At 44.1% G+C, this 21,666-nt stretch overlaps 1 protein-coding gene across 6 annotated transcripts in view; it reads right to left on the bottom strand.

Moving 5' to 3' along the window:
* Window positions 1–21,390, bottom strand: part of pcdh7b (protocadherin 7b) — a 117,996-nt gene extending 96,606 nt beyond the window's left edge. For 5 of the 6 annotated variants that reach the window (XM_006801715.2, XM_006801716.2, XM_087837045.1 and 2 more), the window contains exon 1: window positions 17,351–21,390. In XM_006801715.2, coding sequence (XP_006801778.1) covers window positions 17,351–20,425 — 3,075 coding nt within the window. In that variant the 5' untranslated portion in view covers window positions 20,426–21,390. The remainder of the gene's footprint in view (window positions 1–17,350) is intronic. The other variant, XM_035912487.2, reaches the window with a different exon arrangement.
* Window positions 21,391–21,666: the final 276 nt, after the last annotated feature.

Below are 21,666 nucleotides of genomic sequence, written 5' to 3'. Positions count from 1 at the left end.
TAATACACTGAATATTTAAAATTAAAGTCAAATTAAGCCTCAAGGGAGGGAAAACATTATATTTCCACCACTTCTTTTATAAATAAATGCAATTTTCTAGGCTGCTCTTTTTTCGAGATGCATAAATATTTCCTTCCTTGTCCATCATTATCTGTAATATAGGCACCCCACAGCTAGCCCCCTTTCTTGCTTTGTGCCTTTGATGTCTTTAGATGATCTCCCCGCTCTGCATACTGTATCAGCACGGCTACACAGATCAGTCACAACATTAAAATCACTGGCAGGTGAGGGGATTAACTTTTTTTAAGGTAAAGTTTAACTGGGAAACCTTTGGTTCTGGTATTCGGTTGTGCGCTACTTTCACAGGTCCCACACCGCTGAAGACTGCAGGGTTTTTGTGTTGGATTGGATCCCCAACCCAAAGGCTCTGTTACCGGCCGCCCCGCAACACTACCACATGTCCTGTTTCCGCGCCTCGATAGGTCAGCGACATGAGGGAAATCTACATAATATTAAGGAGATCATTTTAATGCTGATTAATGCTAATTTTCTGGTTCCACTCTACCTGAGCAATCAAAGAGCTTTATACATGCCTCATTCACCCATTAAGTGCTTTCTATCTAACATTCACATATCAGACACACTCCGACGGATGCATCAGAGAGCAACTTGGGATTAGCCCGAGGATATTTGGCATGCAGACTGGAGCAGCCAGGGATTGACCACCGACTTTCAGATTAGTAGATGACCTGCTCTACCTGCTGAGTTACAGCCACTGATAATCCACGTGAAACTACGGTAAGACATACAGCTGGCTCTGCTGGAGAGATGTTTCTGGCCTTTTTTTATCGCTAATGAAATTCACCGCCTCTCATAAAAATCAACACAACCAGAAAGACTTTTCAAGGCCTTCACTCTAAAAGGTTAGAAATCTTTCATTGTGGACAAACAAGGCAAAGTAAAAGACCTCAATAATGTGTGAACACAAGCAGCCACAGAGTTTTATGCTTTGTGAGCTCGCACTGAAGTGCTATTTATACATGTAATGGACTGGTTCGCATGGAAGAATTTTATTTTTTTCTCCGCATCCTATCAGACCGCTGAACCTCTTGGCTCAGCGGTCTGATGGGACTCTGATCAGAGATTGGAACTGCTGCTTGTTTGAGTAGCTTTCTAATACTGAGGCCCGCTGTTTATTCACCATTGATCCCTCTGTCCATTACACCTTGATGGGAGGGCCAGCCGTTGTCAGTAACTGCCATTACAGGAAATCTATATCTAATACCTTTCTTGTTATGAATGCTCATTTAAAAATCTTCAATAACACAGGAGCACTAGCATGGCTAGTTATCATTATATTTTCAGGGATAGGTGATAAGTGATTTTATAGAAGTTGTTTATATTACTTTTTCCACCAGCTTTAATTTTTTTTTAAAAGAAAGCCTTCAGGCAAAATCCTGGGCTGGAAATAAAATGTCAGTGTAGTAATACGCATGTACTTACGCTGCTGGTAAATGTAAATTCCAGTTTCATTGCTTTACTCGTGTATGGGGAGAAAAACAAACAAAGCATCTCCCAATAGCTTCGAGGGGTGTTGGGTTTTCACTCCAGTGACACAGGGAACACTGGAAGAAAACAAAATCAGCAAGGGACCAGGCGCTTTTAAATTGAAATATACATTATAGATGTATAGATAGACTTATAGAGTCATGGGGAACCATTCTGGGGCTGTGATGAAACAATGACCCAGGAGCAGCCAAATTTAGAGACAAACTGGGTCTCCCAGGAAGCATCTCCATTCGGGCTGGAACAGGCGAGAGTGACCCTCATCTCTCTGCTCCTCACCTCCTACTAATTGAATCAGGCTGCCGCCCAGGATAACTCTGTGTGTGTGTGTGTGTGTGTGTGTGTGTGTGTGTGTGTGTGTGTGTGTGTGAGTGTGTGAGAGTGTGTGTGTGAGCAAGAGAGAGAGGCACAAGATAGAGAAGCCGTGGAGTTGTGGGTGTTTTTAAAGAGTCTGTAAAACCAGGCCGAAAAATCATTAAAATATATCTTTCTGTGCTGATGCTTCAGATAACCATCCAATATATTTTCACATGTGAAAAGATGTGTTGCGGCGTATCCACAGCTTCCCGAGTAGAAATCAAACTAACCAGGGCCACCAGTCCTTCCACCAAAAGGGCAAATGTGTAACTCCACTTGAAAAAAAAAAAAAAATCTATCTATTAAAATCCCTCATGGGCCTTGTCATGAAAATAAACGCATTATAAATTTGTCAGCTAACCCAACCCCTGAACTCCCTTCTGATACTGGGGCTTTTCTGATGCATGGACTTAATTAAGAAACTGTGAAATAAACATTAAAAATGTATGACTGGAAATTGCCGCAAGTTCCATATCCCCTTTTCTCTACTCTTTTATAGTCCCGTCCATTGAATATACCAAAACAATGTTTAACAACTGTTCAGAGCATTAATTAAAGTTTTTTTGGTGTGAAAGAGCGATGCCAGGCGACGACACGAAGAAGGGGGACGCTCGAGGGGAAAGGCTCTTGTTCCTGTCTCTCTCTCTTTTTCTAATGCTCACTCACCAGCTCCAACAAGCAGCACCCTCATCAGCTTGTGAAATTTAAACACGGCTTTGAGGAGCTTGTGCCTAATAATTAGTCAGTAGTCTGCTTTAAGACTGTTGAGGTAAACAGGGCTTAATTAGGAAGGGTAGAGCAATCTGGGACAGATGTTGTGCAGGAAGAATCACGCTGTGACTGTTTTCGGTCTGAGTTGCAGCGAAGGGGAGGGGGTGAAGAAAAATCTTGCTGTTGCAGATGGGGAGATTAACTAATTGTTTCGTACACATGGATCTGGAGCTGAGTATGCTGCTGTACTGGTTGGGCTTCTGCTAGTCTCGGCGTTGCATTTATGGTTTTCAGTAAAGTTGGGCAGATCGATCCAAATCATGCTAGTATCGATACAAATGCTGGTATTGGTATCGGATTGATACTAGACTTGATTCTGTGCTCTAAGTTCAGTACACTGAACCCGTTCATCAAGAAAGGAGACACATCTGTGCAGACAACACTCTTCTCATGCAGTCAGACTTTAACATTAATCCAGAGTACATGTAGACTACGTACACATAGACAAATATCTAATATATATTCAAATATATTCAGCCCACTGAACTGGAAATGAAAAAATATACCTCAAAGATGAAATGTGTTACTGTGTTGACGGTTAAATGTTTTAATTATCGCCTATAACACATTTAAAAAACAGAAGTTGCGCCTTAAAGACAGGTCTTGAAAAATCTGAAAGATGTAATTATTGTGTAAAGTAAAAAAATCAGTTTTCGTGCTCATTAAAATGTGTTCAGAATGAGCAAATTGATGATATTTAACTAGAGGAATCATGACACACTTCTCTCCTCTACTTAACCTGCCTTTATAAAGTATCAGTATTGCTATCGATATCAGGAATATTAGCCCAGTATTTACTTGCAGTATTTGCAGTATTGCACACAGGTAGTAATCATAACTTACATTTACAGCCCTGCTGCAAAGAAAAAAGGTTCAGGGGCAGGTAGAATGTACGCTACCTAAAACCTACTGACGGGAGGGCCCCATCAAGGCCGCGAGTTGCCGCTAAACCACATGAAGCTTTCCTCTTAACAGGCAGTGGCTGAATGAGGATCAACAGCAAACAATGTGGCAGTCACTGCACCATTTTGGGAAAGTAACAAAAGCAAACACACCTAAGGCGGGTTTTATGGATTCTAAGCCTTAAATAACCACGTCCGCTAAGCTGGAAGAACAGAGGGAGGGGGGGCAGGGGCGTGGGGGGATTGTTGGGGGGGGTGTGAGAACGAGACAAAAAAAAAAACACATAGAAGAGACGGAGGAGGGCATGTTGGTAAGAGAATGGGAGCGTTAAAACAGACTTGATGAGAAACGGAGAGAGAGAGGGGAAAAGGGAGAAGAAGAAAAAAAGGTGAGCTTTGAGGGGCAGATGAGGATGACAGCAAGCTGTGGGAGGGAAGGAGGGAGAAGGAGCGAGAGAGGGAAAGAAAGATAAAAAATCACGCGTTCTTGACAGAAGCAACATGGCAGGATCACACAGCTATTTTTCATTCACACTCCTCTGCATTCGCACATGATTTCAAAAGGTACCCAAGCCCCAAGGAAGCCTTCCAGCAAACACTGTTTGCCAATTTTTCAAACCTGTCACTCCCTTTCGGTGTATCAGCTCGCGCTGCACAAAAGGGGCCTCCTCCTAGTGCTGTCGCAACTGTTGTTGTCATTGTGCCTGTGCACGGCAAACACGTGAGGCAGCGGCGGCGGCGTCCATTTCCTCCCACAATGCATCACTCTCGGATCAAACCTTATTGTGGGAGGGACACAGGGTGCGTGTGTTTTTTTTTTTTTCAGGGGGGGGGGGGTGCGGTGGCTTTTTCGCCGCCATTCCATTTGCGTTTTGACAGCACACAATATCCGTGCGGCGTATTTGAGTCAGAGCTGAAAAATCACACAAACGCCTGAAAGTATGAGCGGTATAAATAAGCCACGATGGCTGAGGCAATATATAAGAAACTGTACACATTGCCTAGTCAGTTCCATCAGCTGCAGTTTATGAAGTGGAGCGCGTTTCTTTTTTTTTTCTTTTTTCTTTTTTTACCTGGTTGTCTTCCTCTTCAACCTTTTTATACCTCCTGGATGTTAATAAAAACAGCTGAGCCTCTCACGCAGCCTTGCCTGGAGTGAGATACATGCTAAGCAGGCAAAGCAGATCAGGCCGCTGCTGCAGGTGGAACAGGTAAAATGCAGCTTGTGTTAGCGTTGCTCACGTCTGTGAAACATGCACAGACACCTTCTTTGCCCCTCGTTTTATCACGCACCCAGGAACCCGGCGCTCACTGCCCACAGCGCTCATTATGAGCTTTGACACGAAGTCTGCAGAGGCGCAGAGGCCAGTAATCATACAGGAGCCAATGTGTGTTCCTAAAGGCAGCTATAGCTTTTCTAGAGGAGGTGATATTATTATTGTAAGAGAATTCTTCAAGTTGCCACTGCACTCTAGCAATGTCTTATGGAGACTGAAATACAGCACCTCCTTACAGGATCAGATGTGTAAGCTGAAATGGTAGTGGAGCTGCAAGATTTGACAAAACAAAGGTGAGTGTTTATCATCACCAAGCGTAAAACATGGAGCGAACGTGTTCAAACACTGCAGGTAGTCTTCGGGGGCAATTTCGCAGCAACTTCCCAATCAGGCGCATTCATGTCGTCACACAGGCAAAGTCCCACTTCATTAGGCTGCATGCTTGCCGAGAGTCATTACGGTGAAGAGATGCTCTCCAGCTAGATTTACACACTCACACACAAATACAGACATGCACGCACAGTTGCACAAACACACAACTTCTGGAGTTCACTCCTGTTATTCTTGCTTCTGGTTTTAAGCTGTGGGCTGATGAGCTTCCTGTGTACCTCTTGTCATGATAGGGTGATTTACTGCCTTTCACTCTACGTACACAAACACAACCACATGGACACACACACACACACGCACATTCACCATTCCTTCTTTTTGATCCTTAACACCAGTTCCTTTAATCTCCCTGAATGAATTCATTGCTATTCAGCCATCATTCACTGGATTAATTGCTATTCAGTCGTCATTCTCCTCAGATATGGAATAAAATACAGACAACTTGTTTCATCTCTTGATTCATCCCGAGATTGTGGGGAATGTTTAAAAAACACAAGATTTCAATACGTCCCATCAATAATAGGCTCGACCTTGCGAAGCATTTCTTGTCTCAAAAGGGCTGGAACTGCTGTTGTTTAGCCACATCAAGCATATTTTTTTCTCTCTTCTTGTAACTTGTAACAGTGCTTATAACTGAGCCACAAAATTAAGCTCAGGCAATCCCAGTAGGTCAGCTGATTCCAGGGCCAGTCCATATCGGCTGGTGCCTCAGCTATTACCCTTTTAAACATAAAATTATCCAATCTCACATAAGGCAAACTATTTAAGTTGTTTAAACTTCCCCACAATTGCTGCACAGCTTGCAAGCTGCTTTGTAACCCTCCTCCAACCCTGCTCATTTTCTCTAAAGACCTGAATAAACTCTGGAGACTGTTATTCCTGTTATACGTCTTCAAAGTCCACTTGAGGTCTTCGCCTGAGGTGCATGTGCAGTCGGTTCAGTGTAATGTAAAGCAACCGTGGACAAGTCAGATAGGCATAAGGATGTCCGCACAGACCCTGATGAAATTTACATCAATCGGACCAAAGCGTACCCTAGCGGATAAGTGTAATCTAGGCTTAATGCTGCGTCTGAATGAATCAATGGCACATCTGTTGTCACTGATACCTGCTCTGTTTTTACCGCTGCTCTACCTGGTTCTGACTTTCCACGTACGCTCATGGAAATCTGAGATGGGTCTTTCCAAGTATGCAAGTTTGCATGTGCAGAGTTCATGAACAAAGCCATACCACCCAGTATAATTTACTGCAGATGGAATTCACGATCATCTTTTGGCTATAGTGGTCCCTCCTAGTATTTCAAATCTCTCTGTAGCGGTTTTATATTATGATTCACACATTTCGAGCAGAAATAGATGTAGGAAATGGTTAACCAGCAAGTGGAGCGCATTTGAGGCTTTGCCAAAATACTGGCCTTGAGTTAAAGAGCAAAGCATTGTGCAACCACTGATGTTCTCTCACTGTCTAATTTGATCTCATGAATCAAGAACTCAAAGTGGGAAGGGCAGTAAATCCCAAAGGTTCCCTAAGGAGATGTGACACAGAGAAGAGATGAGCCCACTGTAGTAAAGCAAACTGCTGCCAATTTAGTGTTCAGGGACCTTCATCTTTGAAATGCTCCCCGCTTGCCCAGATGGCTTTATCAAAACAGTTTAGCGGAACATGACGTTCCCACGCCTCATCCAACTTCGGGCCAAAGCTGTTAAAATACCGTGACTTTTTTTTTAAGCAGGACGTTGCCCCTGAGCTCAGCTTTTGGCACTGATGGGTCTGAATTACCGGGTACAAGCGAGATGAGAGAGCAGTGAAAACCTTTTAAAAAACTCCAGGCATATGGCCACGGGAGAAGTTGCGATGGGTGGGGGGGAAGAGTGCGGCGGAGGTATATTGCCATAGTAACAATGGATAGCCCACCAAGGATTCCTGCGCAAACACAGGCATAAGGTTTTAAACAGCGACTGAGGACCCTAGCCAGTGTGCCTCCGTGTTCAAACAAAATCACGCTGGCACGGATAACGCTGGCATTTTTAAACATAAATTACAAGGTCTCCAATTGTCATGTCATGTCCCCAATTCACAGAGAAGAAGAGGCTGCTTCTGCAAAGAAAAGCTTATTCAAAGAGACTTTAAAGTGTACGCACACGCGCACACACATGCTCACACCCCGACGTAAATCTTTCAAATGTGCAGAGGAAGGGAAGGGAGGCAGGAACGGTTATGCATGTTAAGCACATTTGCGTAGACATCAAACGATTGCCCGCAATTGGCTTCACGGGGGAGAGTAATCTGCGCTACTCAAACATTTGATGCAGCACCCGCAGAATTCTGATGGTGATTAAACAGAAAGTAACAATCTTCCCTCTAAGTCCAGCTGGGGATCTCCGCGACGCACTTGTAAATGTCACCCGTGTAGGCACTTTGCCGCTTGTCGATGTCACTTTGAGCTCCCCTCACGTCACCAGTTCATAAGAGCCCTTCACTGTGTGATAGGCTTCCTTTATACACTTACGCTCACAGCAGTTTGCCTCCTTCCACTGAAGACTGTTATTAATATATCATTACAGGCAGATTAAAAGTGATGAATCTGACGTAAAGTGAAGCTTAATAAGCAAATGCTGGGTGAGGAATAAAGTTGGGGTACAAAAAAAAACAAAAAACAGGAAAAACCCAGTCATGTTTAAGCTGCTTTGTTTACCATTATTCTAATAATCTCACTGCCCCACATGTCAGTTTGATTGATTTCCTCGTCTTTCTCCCCAATCCCAGACCTCATCAACCTCGACCCGAATGGCAACAAACGTAACAACATTCCCTTATTTCCCCCCACCCTGACTCTGTGGACCGGCTCCCCCTCAAGGCACTTCTCACCACTGAATCCACTCTGTAATTTCAAATTAGCTTTTGCGTCCCAAGTGTTGCACTGGAACAACTCAAAGAGTAAATGAACCTTGTCAAAGGCCAGTCTTTCAGTCTTGATTACAACCCCCCGTTTGTCTCTCCTCCATAATTGAAGAAAACTGAGCAAAAGCCACAGCTCAGAACACGTTCTTATTATTCAAGCACCTGGGGTCGCCCACTCATCGGCGAACCTAAACAGCAGGCCAGTTGTTTGTCCAGTGCAAAGTTTGAGAGAGAGACTAATGTGTAGTCGCTATCAAGAACTTTGTTGCCGGTAAGAACGGAGGAGAAATAACTGGGAGGACTCAATCTCCTGAGATTCTGTCAGAAAAATAGTAAAAGGTGAAACCAAAGCTAGATAATAAACAGGCTATAGGGCAAGGTGCCGCAAATCAATACATGAAACCATATTAAATGTCTGGAGCTCCTCAATCCACAGTAGAATTTGTCTGACTAAGGCCAGTCGTCTTTGCTTTATATTGCAGTTTCCAACAGCGCCGGTCGTGGAAGTATATACACACAAAGCACAAGGGCTGGTGTCAGACTATATACAGTGCTGTTTATTCTTGAAGGATGATACAGAGCTGTGCAAAAACTTTAACTGCTTTTTAGTCAAGACATCTTTTTTTTCTTGTCTTTTTAATCAGCAAAATCTACCACAGAAGCGCTGTATCATCACGAAAGTTATGAACACATATTTGAATCCCAGACCCATTACTCCAATGGTAACTAAGGCGCAACAGATTGTATTTTGATTATTATTGATCTAGTGAAGCCTAGTCATTTCCCAAAAGCCCAAATTAACTTCTTCAGACTGATTTTTCTCATTTTTCTCAAACAAAGTTCTAAAACGAAAAGATATTATTAGAAAAATGCTTTTAGTTCATCTCTTTTTACATGCGCCAAATCACAAAAGTCGGTATGTGAGGTGCTTTATATTGTAAGGTAAAGACGCTACAATAATACAGAGAAAACCCAGACAATCAGATGACCCCCTATGAGCAAGCGCTTGGCAACAGTGGGAAGGAAAAACTCCCTTTTAACAGGAACATGCAAGAATTTATTCAATACAGTTTTATTTATATAGCGTCAAATCACCACAGTCCCCTCAAAATGCTTTATAATGTAAGTTAGAGACCCTACGCTACCACAAGCCTGAAACTGTGATTGTCTGTTATGTTTGACTTTCTGTCCATAACAACTGAATAATTGCTTCAATTCTAAAAAATAAATAAATAAATAATGATTATGAAATCATACACTACTGATGCCACAGAACAAAAACTGGATTGGTCTCAAATTGCTGTCAATGCTTCTATTTCATGATAACACGAGTACAAAGACGAGATTTTTTTAAATGCACGTAGGAAGCACTTATTCACATTGCTCTATGCTGCACAGAGAAAGAAGCTATCAGAGGGAACTATACACCAAGAAAGAGGCAAATTGAAAAATTTGCTTTTTCAAAAAAAAAAAAAAAGAAGACTAGCTGTACTTCATATTTCAGCTGATTTGGTAGCAGCTACCTCGCGAGGCCGGTCGTAACTCCAGCTGCCCCGTGACCTTCATTCTTCAGCAGGCAGGCAGATTCTTCCAGCCTCTGACAAGATTTATCGGGCCTGGCTAATAGCCTGCTCTCTGCCAGGTAAGGCCCCATCGATACAGGGGCTTCTGCTGCCCCTGCCAGTACTTTGCTAATGAATATTTCAGCCTTTTTCTTTCTTTCCTCCAAGCATATCTGCAGGACTTAATATACGTGGAACTGCGAACGTTTAAGCTGAAAAGGGTAAATATATACGCGCTGGCGTTGCAATAATTAGCTCAGCCGGGGTGAAGAAGTTCCAAGTCCTTTGCACTTGTGATTGCTGAGAGCCACGAAAAAAGGTGCGCTATCAACACCCAGACTGCTGGAGCTTGTTGTGGATTTTTAAAAGGTGTAGATAAAGTATTACCCCCGCCTTCAGTCTCCATCTGCTTCTTTACGCATGTGTGTAGAGAGTATATGTAATAACCAGACACACATACAAATATAATGAACTGCATTCCTTGGGTAAACACAGCTTCGCAGGCACACAAACACACATACACAGGATATTGAAACCCTCTCAGGCATGTCGCTACGCGTGTGCCTGGCATGCAGGATGATGGAGAGGCTGAACTGTGGAGGCCCCGTTTGCTCTCTTCTCCAGTCCTCGCAGGATGCATAAACACACACATACACACACACGTGCATACTGTACACCCACACACTTTATCACACCCTAACAAATGCACACATGCATCAACACAGTGAGCGAACCCACTGAGTACACATGCACAAACTTTCACACAGGTCCCCCCAGGCTTTGATGGATGGTCGGTGAGTGCTCTGCCTCCTGTTTCATACACATATAATCTCATTTGGGGGCCACATGGTGGGAGCCGCACCAAAACAGGGCTAATAGAAGCAGTCAAGCTGTCCTATTCCTCCCCTACCCAAGTCAAGTCATATCCATTATAGTCTGCTGCTTAGTAAATATGCATGACTGCAGCCTGTTAATAAAAAGGCAAATCCTTTGGAAAGAAAAGGAAAGGAAAAAAAAAACAACAAAGCCTTTGGATGCATTATTTATCGCGGACAATTCTTACTTTGTCTTATACAGTCAGGAGGTCTCTGTCCATCTTAATATTTCAACAGATTTTCAATACAAAAAAAGGACTGTGGGACTGTGGCAAAAAATGTGGGAAGAAAGATAGAACAGGTGCAAAAACCAAAAAAAACAACAAAAAACTGAATCCAGAATGAACGCTGTACCTATTAAATACGGTCCAATTACACCTTTGAACTTGTTAACTTTCCCCCTGTCAACACCATGGCGTACAAACGCACACACACACACGCACGCGCACACATTGTCTTACTAAGTCCAGCATCTTTCCTCTGCCCAGCTGGGAGACCGCATGCCAGTTAAAGCCTCTTTTTCTCCACCTGTCAGCTTAATAAACAAGTTCACTTTTGCCCTGAGGAGCTTTACAGTTGCCTGCCGGTGGCAAAGGGTGGCACTTAGGGGTAAATTATGGATCGGCGTGTCTGGCTTTCACGGCTCTTATTCTCATTTTCATGAAGGCCACATGTGACAACATGGCTGATGCTGGATGGGGTTTTAAATCACCACCCCTCCCTCCCCGACAGGTGGTTGTGGGAGCAAAGGGAAGCGCCTGTTCATACACTAAAATGAACTGAATCAACACCAAGAGACCAAATGACCTGTGACCTTTTTTTCCCCCCACATTATTATGTACCTGTCAGACGCTGTTGCAATTTTGATGAGGTACAATGTCACAGTAAGCTATTGTTTTGCCTATTAGTCTCACAAACAGCCCCTCTTACTTTTTGATCTGTGTTGTGAGCCAACCTGTCAACAGGGAACTTACTGGGGGGGTGTAGCAGCACAGCAGTAGAGCTAAGTGATGTTCTCATTTAGCTGAGCTCCGGCCTGTGGAGTCGATACGAGGGGACAGTAACGGGGAAAGCAACGAGGCTAGCCAGCATATCATAAACCTTGGGAGCCTTGTAAAAGTCAATTTACTGTACAAACTCCTCAGAACAATTGCCGTGAAAAACAAGTGTGCAATATGGCGAGCGCGCGGTGATTGATAGTGCCACAGGAAAAGCAAATCTGCAAATATGAATCGGCTTTATCCTGGTAAGCCCTATCTAATGTGATCGCTGCCGAGTATGAAATGAAATTCCATTTTCGATGACATCAAATTGAAAGAAGCGGCGAGGAGAAGGTGGCATCCTCGACACTGCCACTTACAATCAGCAGCGTGGAGAGCAATCAAGGTGGCACGCGGCTTAAATTTCTCGTCTTTTTGTTTTTTTCTCGCCTCCCCTCACTCCCCCCGTATTATCGTGACAAACGTTGCAGGTGAGTCGAAGCTTTTTTGCCCTCCGTGATGGCAAGCGCTGCGATTTTTTTATGTGCTCGCTGCCATATGCAAAGAAAAGAGGGAGGTGAAGAAGAAGGGGGGAAAGAAATGAAGAAATGCTTTCGTGCTATAAGTAAAGAAAGTGTGGGGAGGAAAAAAATCACACTCAGTATTAAAATATTACGCAGAGTAATATAGCAGGCACTGTAGCAACCAGCCGTTGCAATCTCTCCCTGCCTTTTTCTCTCAGTCGCCACCATTTTCTGCCCATATATCAGGTAAGTCTAATCCTTAGATTAGTAATTGCCTTAGAGCGAGTGCATTCAAATCACCAAACCACATTATACCAGAAAATGCTGCCCGCTGCAGTTTCATGAGTATTACTGAGCTCTCTTACTCCCTCCATTTTCCTTTAGGAACATAAACAACAAAAGCCCGAGCAGCCGTAGATTGAATTAAGCCGTAATAGATCCAAAACAATTTTGATCAAATTAGCCACAGTCAGGAGTACAAAGGACGAGCACTAATAATAATAATGAGGCATTAAACATACCAGCTCATTGCACATTATCTTATTTCTTACTGAAGACAAGATTTCAAGATTATTCTTTTTTTCCCCCCATTTTTGGCATTCTGTTGGAAATTTCTGTGAAGCTGAAATGTTTTCATTACCAGTTTTGCTAATTTGATAATGGTGCCAGTTGGCCAAAAATGTTTAATCTGAGTCCTAATGATGTGCGTTTGGAAATCCCGTGTTCGAGATCAGAAAATCCAACTTAGTTTTGTGCCAGTTTTTCAAAGCAGCATTAGACCGAAGTGCACGGATGCAAGATTACCAAATCTCGAATAGCAGCACTTTAAAGGCAATTACATGTCACAGTGTGGGATGCTAGCTGAGCAAAGAACAGCAGGTAGAACAGCCAGCAGTGAGGGTCGACTCTAAGTGGTTTTAAATGAAAGGACGTAGAGCTGTGCAATAAAGCAATGTATTTAATCCTTCAGTTTCCTTTTTTTTCTTTTTTATTAAGCAGAACGCTTATCTGACATAAACCAAAAATACACAATCCCCAAATGCATTATGGGTTGTTTTCATAATGTATCTCAAATTCTAAAATAATAATATCCCGCAGTTAAATCTGAACAATCAATTTTCATGATCTGGCTCAGTCGAAATCTGATCTGATTATATCAACCAGCCACATGCCCAGATATCTGCTTACCTGATTTTGCAACTGTCTGTCACATTATAACAAAGCAAAATAAGTGACCTGAATCAACAATTAGATGGAGACTGGGGCATGACTAAACCTGTTAAAGTTCTGACAGACTCAGCAGAACCTTTTAGCAAGTAATTGTCTTACTGAGCTGAATGAGTCACTAGCTCCCACTTATGAGAGTTTGATGCATGTATATGTGTATTTAGAATACAAAAAACACACGCAATGGGCTGAAATCAGAGACAGGATTACATTATCCTAAATGCAAGCATTAATATAGAGGCTAACTGATCCTTTGTCAGTTTAAATTGGTGCACTTGTGGGTTTTTACAGGTGTTTAGGCAGCTACATTTCCTAAGTTAAAACAAATGATGCCGTAGGCAAAAAGCCACATTTCCATATTGGTTTCCTGATCGTCTTAGAGTCTGAAGGGCAATCGTATCGTATGTTTTGGCTACAACCACCACCCAAGTGACCTCCATTTGCATGGCGATATTGTTTGTCCTATATAAGTGCAGAGGGGCGAGGGTTTGCCCTATGCAAATCAGATGCTTCGCGGCCATATTCAGCTCGTGCAGGAGAGGTGCAGGAGGAACAGCTGGCCGGAGTGCAGGAGACGAGCACTGGGGAAGCCGGGTTAAGGGCAGCGTCCAGTTATGCTTGCCGCATCAGCCCCGAGGCAAGATAACCTGGTGTAAGTGGTTGGACGGCGGCTTTGACTGCCCTGAGGGGCTACGCTGCAAGAGCAGAGAATACAAGCTGCTGTGGCTCACTACTGATTAAAAGTGATCCACCTGGGCACGAGCGCCGCTTTGAAGTGTAATGATAAAACAAAAGCTGATGGCTTGTGCTAATTCAGTGACTAAGTGATTTCATTCCTCACAAGGTTGGATGGTATTATTTTTTTGCCGCTGCGCAGAACAGAAGCTACTGCCAAAAGTAATAAAGTTAAGTGTTCTGTTAAGTGAATGCGCTTCTCATCAGCCTTTGGATGGAATGGCTTGGCCGTGCGTATATAAGGAGCAGTTAGACCACGCATAATGTTGTGCGCATATCAAAAAAAAAAAAAGAAGAAGAAGAAAATAAAGACAATTACAAATGACATAAGCTGCAATCAATGGAGTGGCAGGAAGAGATGAAATGTCAGGTCTGCTGCTGCTCATGTTCAAACTCAGCAGCAGCTGGGTGACACACTGGTTTCTCCCTCACAGTTAGCTCAACTTAATGACTCTTTAAATGTCTGTCGGACTTAAAAGAAAGGTTCGCCTCACTGATAAACTTCCTCAGTTGCCTGGTTACCTGCCCGAGCAGGTTGCCTGTGCGGTTACTGTAAGATTAGGAGAGCGAGAAGGGAGAAAGATGGAACCCGATACCTCCGACATTACAGTCAGTGGTCAGCACTTTTCTCCCTCTCTCGCTGTCCTTCTCTCTGTCTTTCCACCCAACCCCAAGTCCCTTGTGAAACAGTGGGGGCCATTCTCTATACCGCTAACAGGGCCGTCATTCTTGCGCCCGTCTCTATTCCTTCCCACAGATGGATAAAAAAAGCGAGAAAGAAAGGTTTTGTGTGTGTGTGTGTGTGCGCGTAACAAAACACGTGCACGGTGACAAAGGTTCAGAAAGAAAGTTACAAGAAACTAATTGTGGCCAAATGTGAAAAAAGAGTCAATCTGACATTTAAATTAGCTCAGGAACATGAGTTTAAGTCTAAAAATGTATGACACATGATAAAAAAGCAGCATTCTTTGATCTTATCATTTTCTAACACTTTTTTTGTGCACAACTTGTTCCCATAAGCGAGGCGCACGAGTTTCCTAGAGTGTTTCATTATGTCCTTAGCCTCAGAAGCACTCGCCAGACAACAGAATATTTTTAGGTGCAGTGATCTTAAAATCAAGAGCGTGACCGCTTCACTACTTAATCTCATACAGAGGTGGCTGTTTAATGCCATAATTGAAGCACATGAGCACACACCTTCTCTTCAGTTAGCTCTCTTGTGTAGCCATTTAATTATGTCCTTATGACCCAAACTGAATGCATCAACATGAAGTATTTACTGAGCCCAGAGGGCATAAATGGAAATTTGAACACATGCTATAAGTTGTATATTCAATGATAAACCAGCTATATGACACAGTGATCTTAGATGTTATTGCCCAGTAGAGCACTAAGCACATTTTGTGCCATTTTAATGCCATTTGGGTTCCAAAGTTAAGCACCTGTGAATCAAAAAATAAAGAAATACATTTTAAAAATGTGCTGCAGATTGTTGTTGTTTTTCCTCCTCCAAGATACTGGATGGTAAGAAATGCACAGTCCATAAAAGTTAGCGGTGCATTAATGTAGAGAGTAAATAAATAATTATATAAGTGGAGCATAGTGACACACAATACATGCCGCTGCCGCAGCAGCAAATAGAGTGCCCTTTTAATTATGCAGGAGACATCCGAAAACAACAGCACTCCTCACACTCTGGGAAGCAGCTCAGTGAATGCACTATATTAGAGGCTGTTAGAGACAGAGCAGGGAAAGAGAAGGAAGAGAAGTTAAAAGAGGGCTGAAATGATTTGAAGGGGAGAAATACAGAGGGGAAGGAGAGAAGGGCATAGAGAGATGACAGTAAAGTTTAAAAAAGAAAGCTCTGTAGGGGGAAAAAGGAGTTGGGCTGTGCGGGCTAAGATGTGGATGAGGCTGGAATAAATAGAGTGAGAGGAAGAGCTACAGGGGGGGGGGGGGAAGGCGGCACAGGTGGATGCAAGACATGCAAGGGAGTTCTACAAAGGTCCAAGGAAGAGTTAGAGGGGAAGGGGAAGAATATAAGCAAGAACAAAGATATCTAAAGGAGAAGGGGGAAACCAGGAAATAAAAAAGTGCAAGCAAGCGAGCAACACTACCGATTTCAAAAGGAGTAGTGCTGACACAAAGTAAAAGAAAGATCAATAATTCATTAGACTTCCATAGGGGAAAAAAAAGGAAAAATACAAAGGTGTTCTTTTTCACGAAAACGCAAATAAGCTGGCTTCATTAAGTATTATCTTTGATTCCTCGCTGTTGCTTCACCTAACAGTGCAAAAGCAGCCAGAGAAATATAATGACCGAGTCCATAAAAGCGCACACTTCCTCAACTTTAAAAATCTAATAGCGTCACCTACAAGTTCTGTCTGTGCTGTGAAAGAAAGAAGAGAATTAAAGGTGGGGGGAGGGGGGAGCAAGGCAAAAGAAAAAGGAAACTTGAAAGGGGAACGACGAGTGGAGGGCGAATACGTGTGGAAGAGAAAGAGGAGCAGGTACAAGACGGCATACATTTATAAACATGGATGAAAAGAAAAGACGGAGTATGTGAAGCTGAAGCACAACATGGGAGTTGATATAAAACTGTCAGTTTTCACTGTGAGGTCAATGAATTGATGCAGACCTTGAAGCACACGTGATGTTAATTTGACTCGGGGCCAGATGTTCTTAGTCAAGTAGATTCTCTCAAAGTGACTCAGAGCCCTTACAAAGCCACATTTGTGTTGCATCTACCTTTTCCCTTTTTCTTTTGCCTTTGTTCATTTTTTTTCCTGCCTTGCATGAGAAGAAAAGGTAGCCTTGTCTCAGACAGAGGGCAGGGCAGAGGGGAGTGCAGCCAGCCCCTGCCATGCATGCGCCCCTCTGGGATAAAATAACTGCAAACCAAATCCTTATGTGAGCTGTCTACAGTTTTCTAACACATATTACCAAGGTTAAGAGTTGTGACACCCATGACGGAAAAGGCAGCTTAACGCGCTGAGATAAAAGTCCAAAATAGTCGGACATTTGGTTAAGTTGTAACAGTATCCTTTCCTGAGCTAATCTAAACCCTTTCTCTTTCCTTTCAATATTACATGTGAATGGCACTCCAAACCAAAACAGATCAATACCGCTAACTTGACACACATTAGCACCATAAAGGCAACAAGACTACTGAGACTAGCCCTGTCAGAAAGCATTATGGGAGAGAGAACACTAAGAGGAAAAAGCAGAAGACATTTAAGAGTAGTGGAGGGAGACAAAAGAACACTGAAATGTGTCTTCTTACCTGTTTGTTGTACTTGTTGATAGTTTGACTGCTGTATTCAGAGCAGTGGTCAGATCCAAGGGAAATGTTATCTCCGGTGCCAACAAAGGTATTGGCAGGGGGCAGGTCCTGAACTGCCTGGTGCTTTTTTCCAGCTGTCGGTGACTGCGGGTGAAGCTGCACTGTGGGCAGTGGCGAGCTGGACTTGTAGTGCCGGGCCAGATCTGGGCTTCCCGGCCCTCCGTTGACTGAACGGTAGCGGCCCATGCCAGGGCTGTCGGACAGCTTCTCGTTGACGCCGTCGTAGCGCTGCCCGTTGGGTTTCGAGGCCTCTACAGTGACAATGCTGCTGTAGAGCGGCTGTTTGGACTTTTGTTTCTTCTTATCTTTCTTGGGTTTCTTAGATTTGTCATGCTGCTGTGGTGTAAAGAAGTCTTCATGGTCTTTTTTGCCAGCCTCATAACCGTTCTTGTTCTTTGGGCGGCAATAACGGGCCATGACAACAACAAGAATGATGAGGATGACTGTCATGATGCCTGAAACTATTCCAATTACAATACTTAACCGCTGTTTGCTTAGGTCATAGTTGGGGTCGCCAGCGATGTTGGTGTTCAGAGATGTGCTCAGGCTCTTAGCCACCTGGGCCTCCACAGCTGAGGAGTTGGAAAGTGTCTCGTTAACATACACATGAACTAGTGTGGTGGTGCTCTGCGAAGGCTGCCCCTTGTCATTCACCTGAACCACCAGTCTGTGGAGGCCATGATGCTTCTGCTCCAGCTTTGCCATTAGCGAAATCACCCCTCTCTCTGCATCAATCTCAAAAAGTCTGAAGGGGTTACCCCCAATGATGCTGAAGTTCAGGACCGCATTGATGCCAGTATCCGCATCACTAGCTGTGACGGTTCTGACCACAGTTCTGATGTTAGTGGAGGGAGGAAGAAGGGTGTAGGAGCTGTTTATTGGGAAAGTGACGGTTGGAGCGTTGTCATTTTCATCCATGACAAAGAGTGAAACTGTGGCGGTGGCAGATTTGGGAGGGTCACCTCCATCCACAGCCTTGACGCGGAATGTGTAGGTACCTTTCTGTTCTCGGTCAAAGGACAGGGTGGAAAAAATAGTCCCGGTTTCATTCTCGATCGAGAAAATGTCCTCCTCTTCCTCAATAAAGAGGCCCATTTCTGCATTTTGGTCTTTATCTGCATCGATTACTGTAACCATGCCAACTGGGCTGTTAGGATCAAGGTTCTCTTTGACATAAAAGGTGAAAACATCCTGCATGAACTTTGGCTCATTGTCATTCTTGTCGGCCACAAGGACGACCACTGTTGCAGAACCCTGAAGGGTGTTTATGCCCTTATCTTTGGCTATCACTTTGAATTCGTAGCGCTCTGTTAGCTCTCTATCCAGAATGGTGTTTACTCGGATGTCTCCACTGTCTGCATCAATAGAGAAAATCCCATTTACTGATGAGTCTAGGGAATAGGCTATTTCAGCATTCTTCCCACTATCTGCATCTATGGCTTTCACTGTTGTCACCCTCTCACCAGGTGCATTGTTTTCCGGAAACGAAACCTCTACTACATTCTGGCTGAAGATAGGAGGGTTGTCATTAGTGTCGCCCACTTTGACGAGAAGAGAGTTATTACTCGCCAGACTGGGGCTCCCAGAGTCCACGGCCACTATGACCACATTGTATTCCTGTGTTGTCTCAAAGTCCAGTTGTGCAGACGTGTGGAGAAAATATTTCTTTTTATTCTGCTCGCCCTCCATCTCGCTGGCCGGTTTGAGCTGAAAGGGCACATCTCCTACCACTGTGCAAGTCACTATGCCATTTTCCCCCTGGTCACGATCTGACACCTGAACTAAAGCAATGGGTGTGTCCACCACCACATCCTCAGCCACATTGGCTATCCCGTCTTTTAAGAAAATGCGTCCAATTTTCCGAATTTCTATAGCAGGCACGTTGTCATTCTCATCCTTGATGTTCAGAACCACTGTGGCCTTGTCCATCTTGGGTGGCTGGCCTCGGTCACGGGCCATTACTGTAAACCTCAGTTGGCTCACTTCTTCACGGTCAATGCGGTGCAACACACTCAGCCACCCCGTGCTCTCATCCAACCTCAGCAGTCTCCTTACTGACTCTGTGGCTGCCCCAAACACATATTCTATTTGACCATTAACCCCCACATCTGCGTCAGCCGCTTTGAGCTGGAGTATGGGGGCGCCAGGGGAGCTGTTTTCAGGCAGGTCAGCCTCATACACACTTTTCTCAAACCGAGGGCTGTTGTCATTCACATCAGTTATCATTACTCTAAGAATGGCCTGAGAGGAGCGAGGGGGATCTCCTCCATCCCTAACGCGCAGTGTAAGCTCATAGGAGTCTCTCTGTTCCCTATCAAGGGCCCCCTTAATGATGAGTTGAGGCTGCTTCTCTCCATCAGTAGTGTCAGCAACTTGCAGTTCAAAGACACTGCTCCTGCTCGCTCCCTCCTCAAATCTCCTCTTTCCTGAAAACGAATCCCCAGAAGACCCCAATCGCCTTGAATTCTCCCCATTGTCCTGAATGAGCTCATATCTCTCTATTCCATTTCTGCCAAAATCTCTGTCTGTGGCTGTGGGCAGCAGATAAAGGGTTCCAATTGGTCTGTTTTCCTCCACAGAAAGTGTCAGGACAGGGGAAGGGAAAGACGGGGTGTTATCGTTTATATCTAATATGATGACTTTTCCCTCAAAGAGGTCGACCCAGCTCTGCGCTGGTCCAATCACCGACACTTCAAAATCAATAAAACATTCGTTTTCATCAAATATCATTTGGCACTGCTGCAGTTTTTCACGGTCTATCCGCCTCTCGTTGGTGGAGAGCTCACCTGTAATGTTGTCTATCTTGAAAAAATCGGACCCGGATTCGAGGGTGAACGTCACCTCACCGGACCCGGCGACAATGCCCAGGTCGGTGGCTACGTTCCCTACTCTGACATCTGCTGGTCCCTCCTCAGCTAAACGGTACCGGAGCACTTGCTTGGCAGCGGGCTGATGCACAAGCTGCAAGATGAGCATGCAATAGTACAAATAGTCCACTGCACCAGTAGTCCTCATTGTTCAGCCCAGAGGAGGAAGGGGGAATGGAGAGGAAAAAAATGTCCACTTTAATATTAAGTGAAAAAAAAAAAATCACTAATAGAAAGTCCGAATATGGGAAGGAAATATCGCTTTCATTCAGAGCGAAGCCTTCTGGTCTGGGATGCGTGAGACTTCATCCTCCCGGACGACTTTTCTCCTGCTGCAGTGAAAAAAAATCGGCAAACGCACGGGCTTACCCAGCTCTCCTCTGCTTTCCCTCCTTCGAATGTCTCTCCTTCCTTTCTTTTAGTATTTTCTGTTTGTTTGTTTTAAAGTGATGTAGAGAACAAGCCGGATTCTCCGTGCGCCCCGGACAGTGGCCCCCTCCTCCCAAAATATCTGAATGTCATGCGCGTAAAAAAAAAAAAAAAAAAAAAAAGCCAAAACGTTATAGTCCGAGCATCAAATAACCAGAAAGTAGATTCAGTCCAAGCCGCTCCGTTTTACTCACAGTTTGTAGACGCTCCTCTATCTCTCTCCCGCTCTTTTAATTTTTGGGTGAGGCTCCAGTATTCCTCTGTATTCCTCTGTCCGTTGATATGTCCATGTATGTCAGAAGATCATTTAAATGCCCGCTCAGTTCAGACAAGTCATCACCCGGCCGACTGTGTTAACAGCTCGTTAACTGTCTTGAGCTCGGCGATACGAACGTAAGGCAGAAATTACCTGTCCGGCTGTCTTCCTCCAAGTCACTTGCAACTAGCAGAATAGTACTCTCGCTCTATCTCTTTCGCTTCTTTTTTACCAGCTTGCTGCACGAATGTGTAACCTACTGGAAAATAAAATCAGGGTAATATTAAAAATAGAAAAAATACATATACAAAATAAAACAAAGATGGAATGTACATCCGAAGCAGTTGTTGGGAAGCGGTTGGTTTAATTTCTCACTTTGTCCAACATATCCCTCCTGTTCCCACACCTGCAGACGCGCCGCGTGTGTTGGCAGCCCCTATCTGCAGCACTGTGAGAGGGATTCACAAATGATATTGCAGTCTCTCTCTTTCCCCCCCCTCTCTCTCTCCCTCTCTCCACCCCCTCCGTTCGCTTCCCCCCCTACTCCAGCAGCGCACGTAAACAGGGTCGGACTTTAAGTCTCGATCGCCAGGTCTAGAGGCCAGCAGGCAATATTAGGAAAAAATAATAATAATAAAGGGGGAGACATATGAGGAACATGCACTCAGACGTTCGTTTTTTTAATCGGTGTTTTCTCGAGACGT

This window comes from Neolamprologus brichardi, chromosome 3 (genome assembly GCF_056152115.1).
Source record: "Neolamprologus brichardi isolate AB-2024 chromosome 3, ASM5615211v1, whole genome shotgun sequence".
NCBI lineage: Eukaryota > Metazoa > Chordata > Actinopteri > Cichliformes > Cichlidae > Neolamprologus > Neolamprologus brichardi.
Note: the sequence above shows the minus strand (reverse complement) of the source record. Positions and strands in the feature narration are given on the sequence as shown.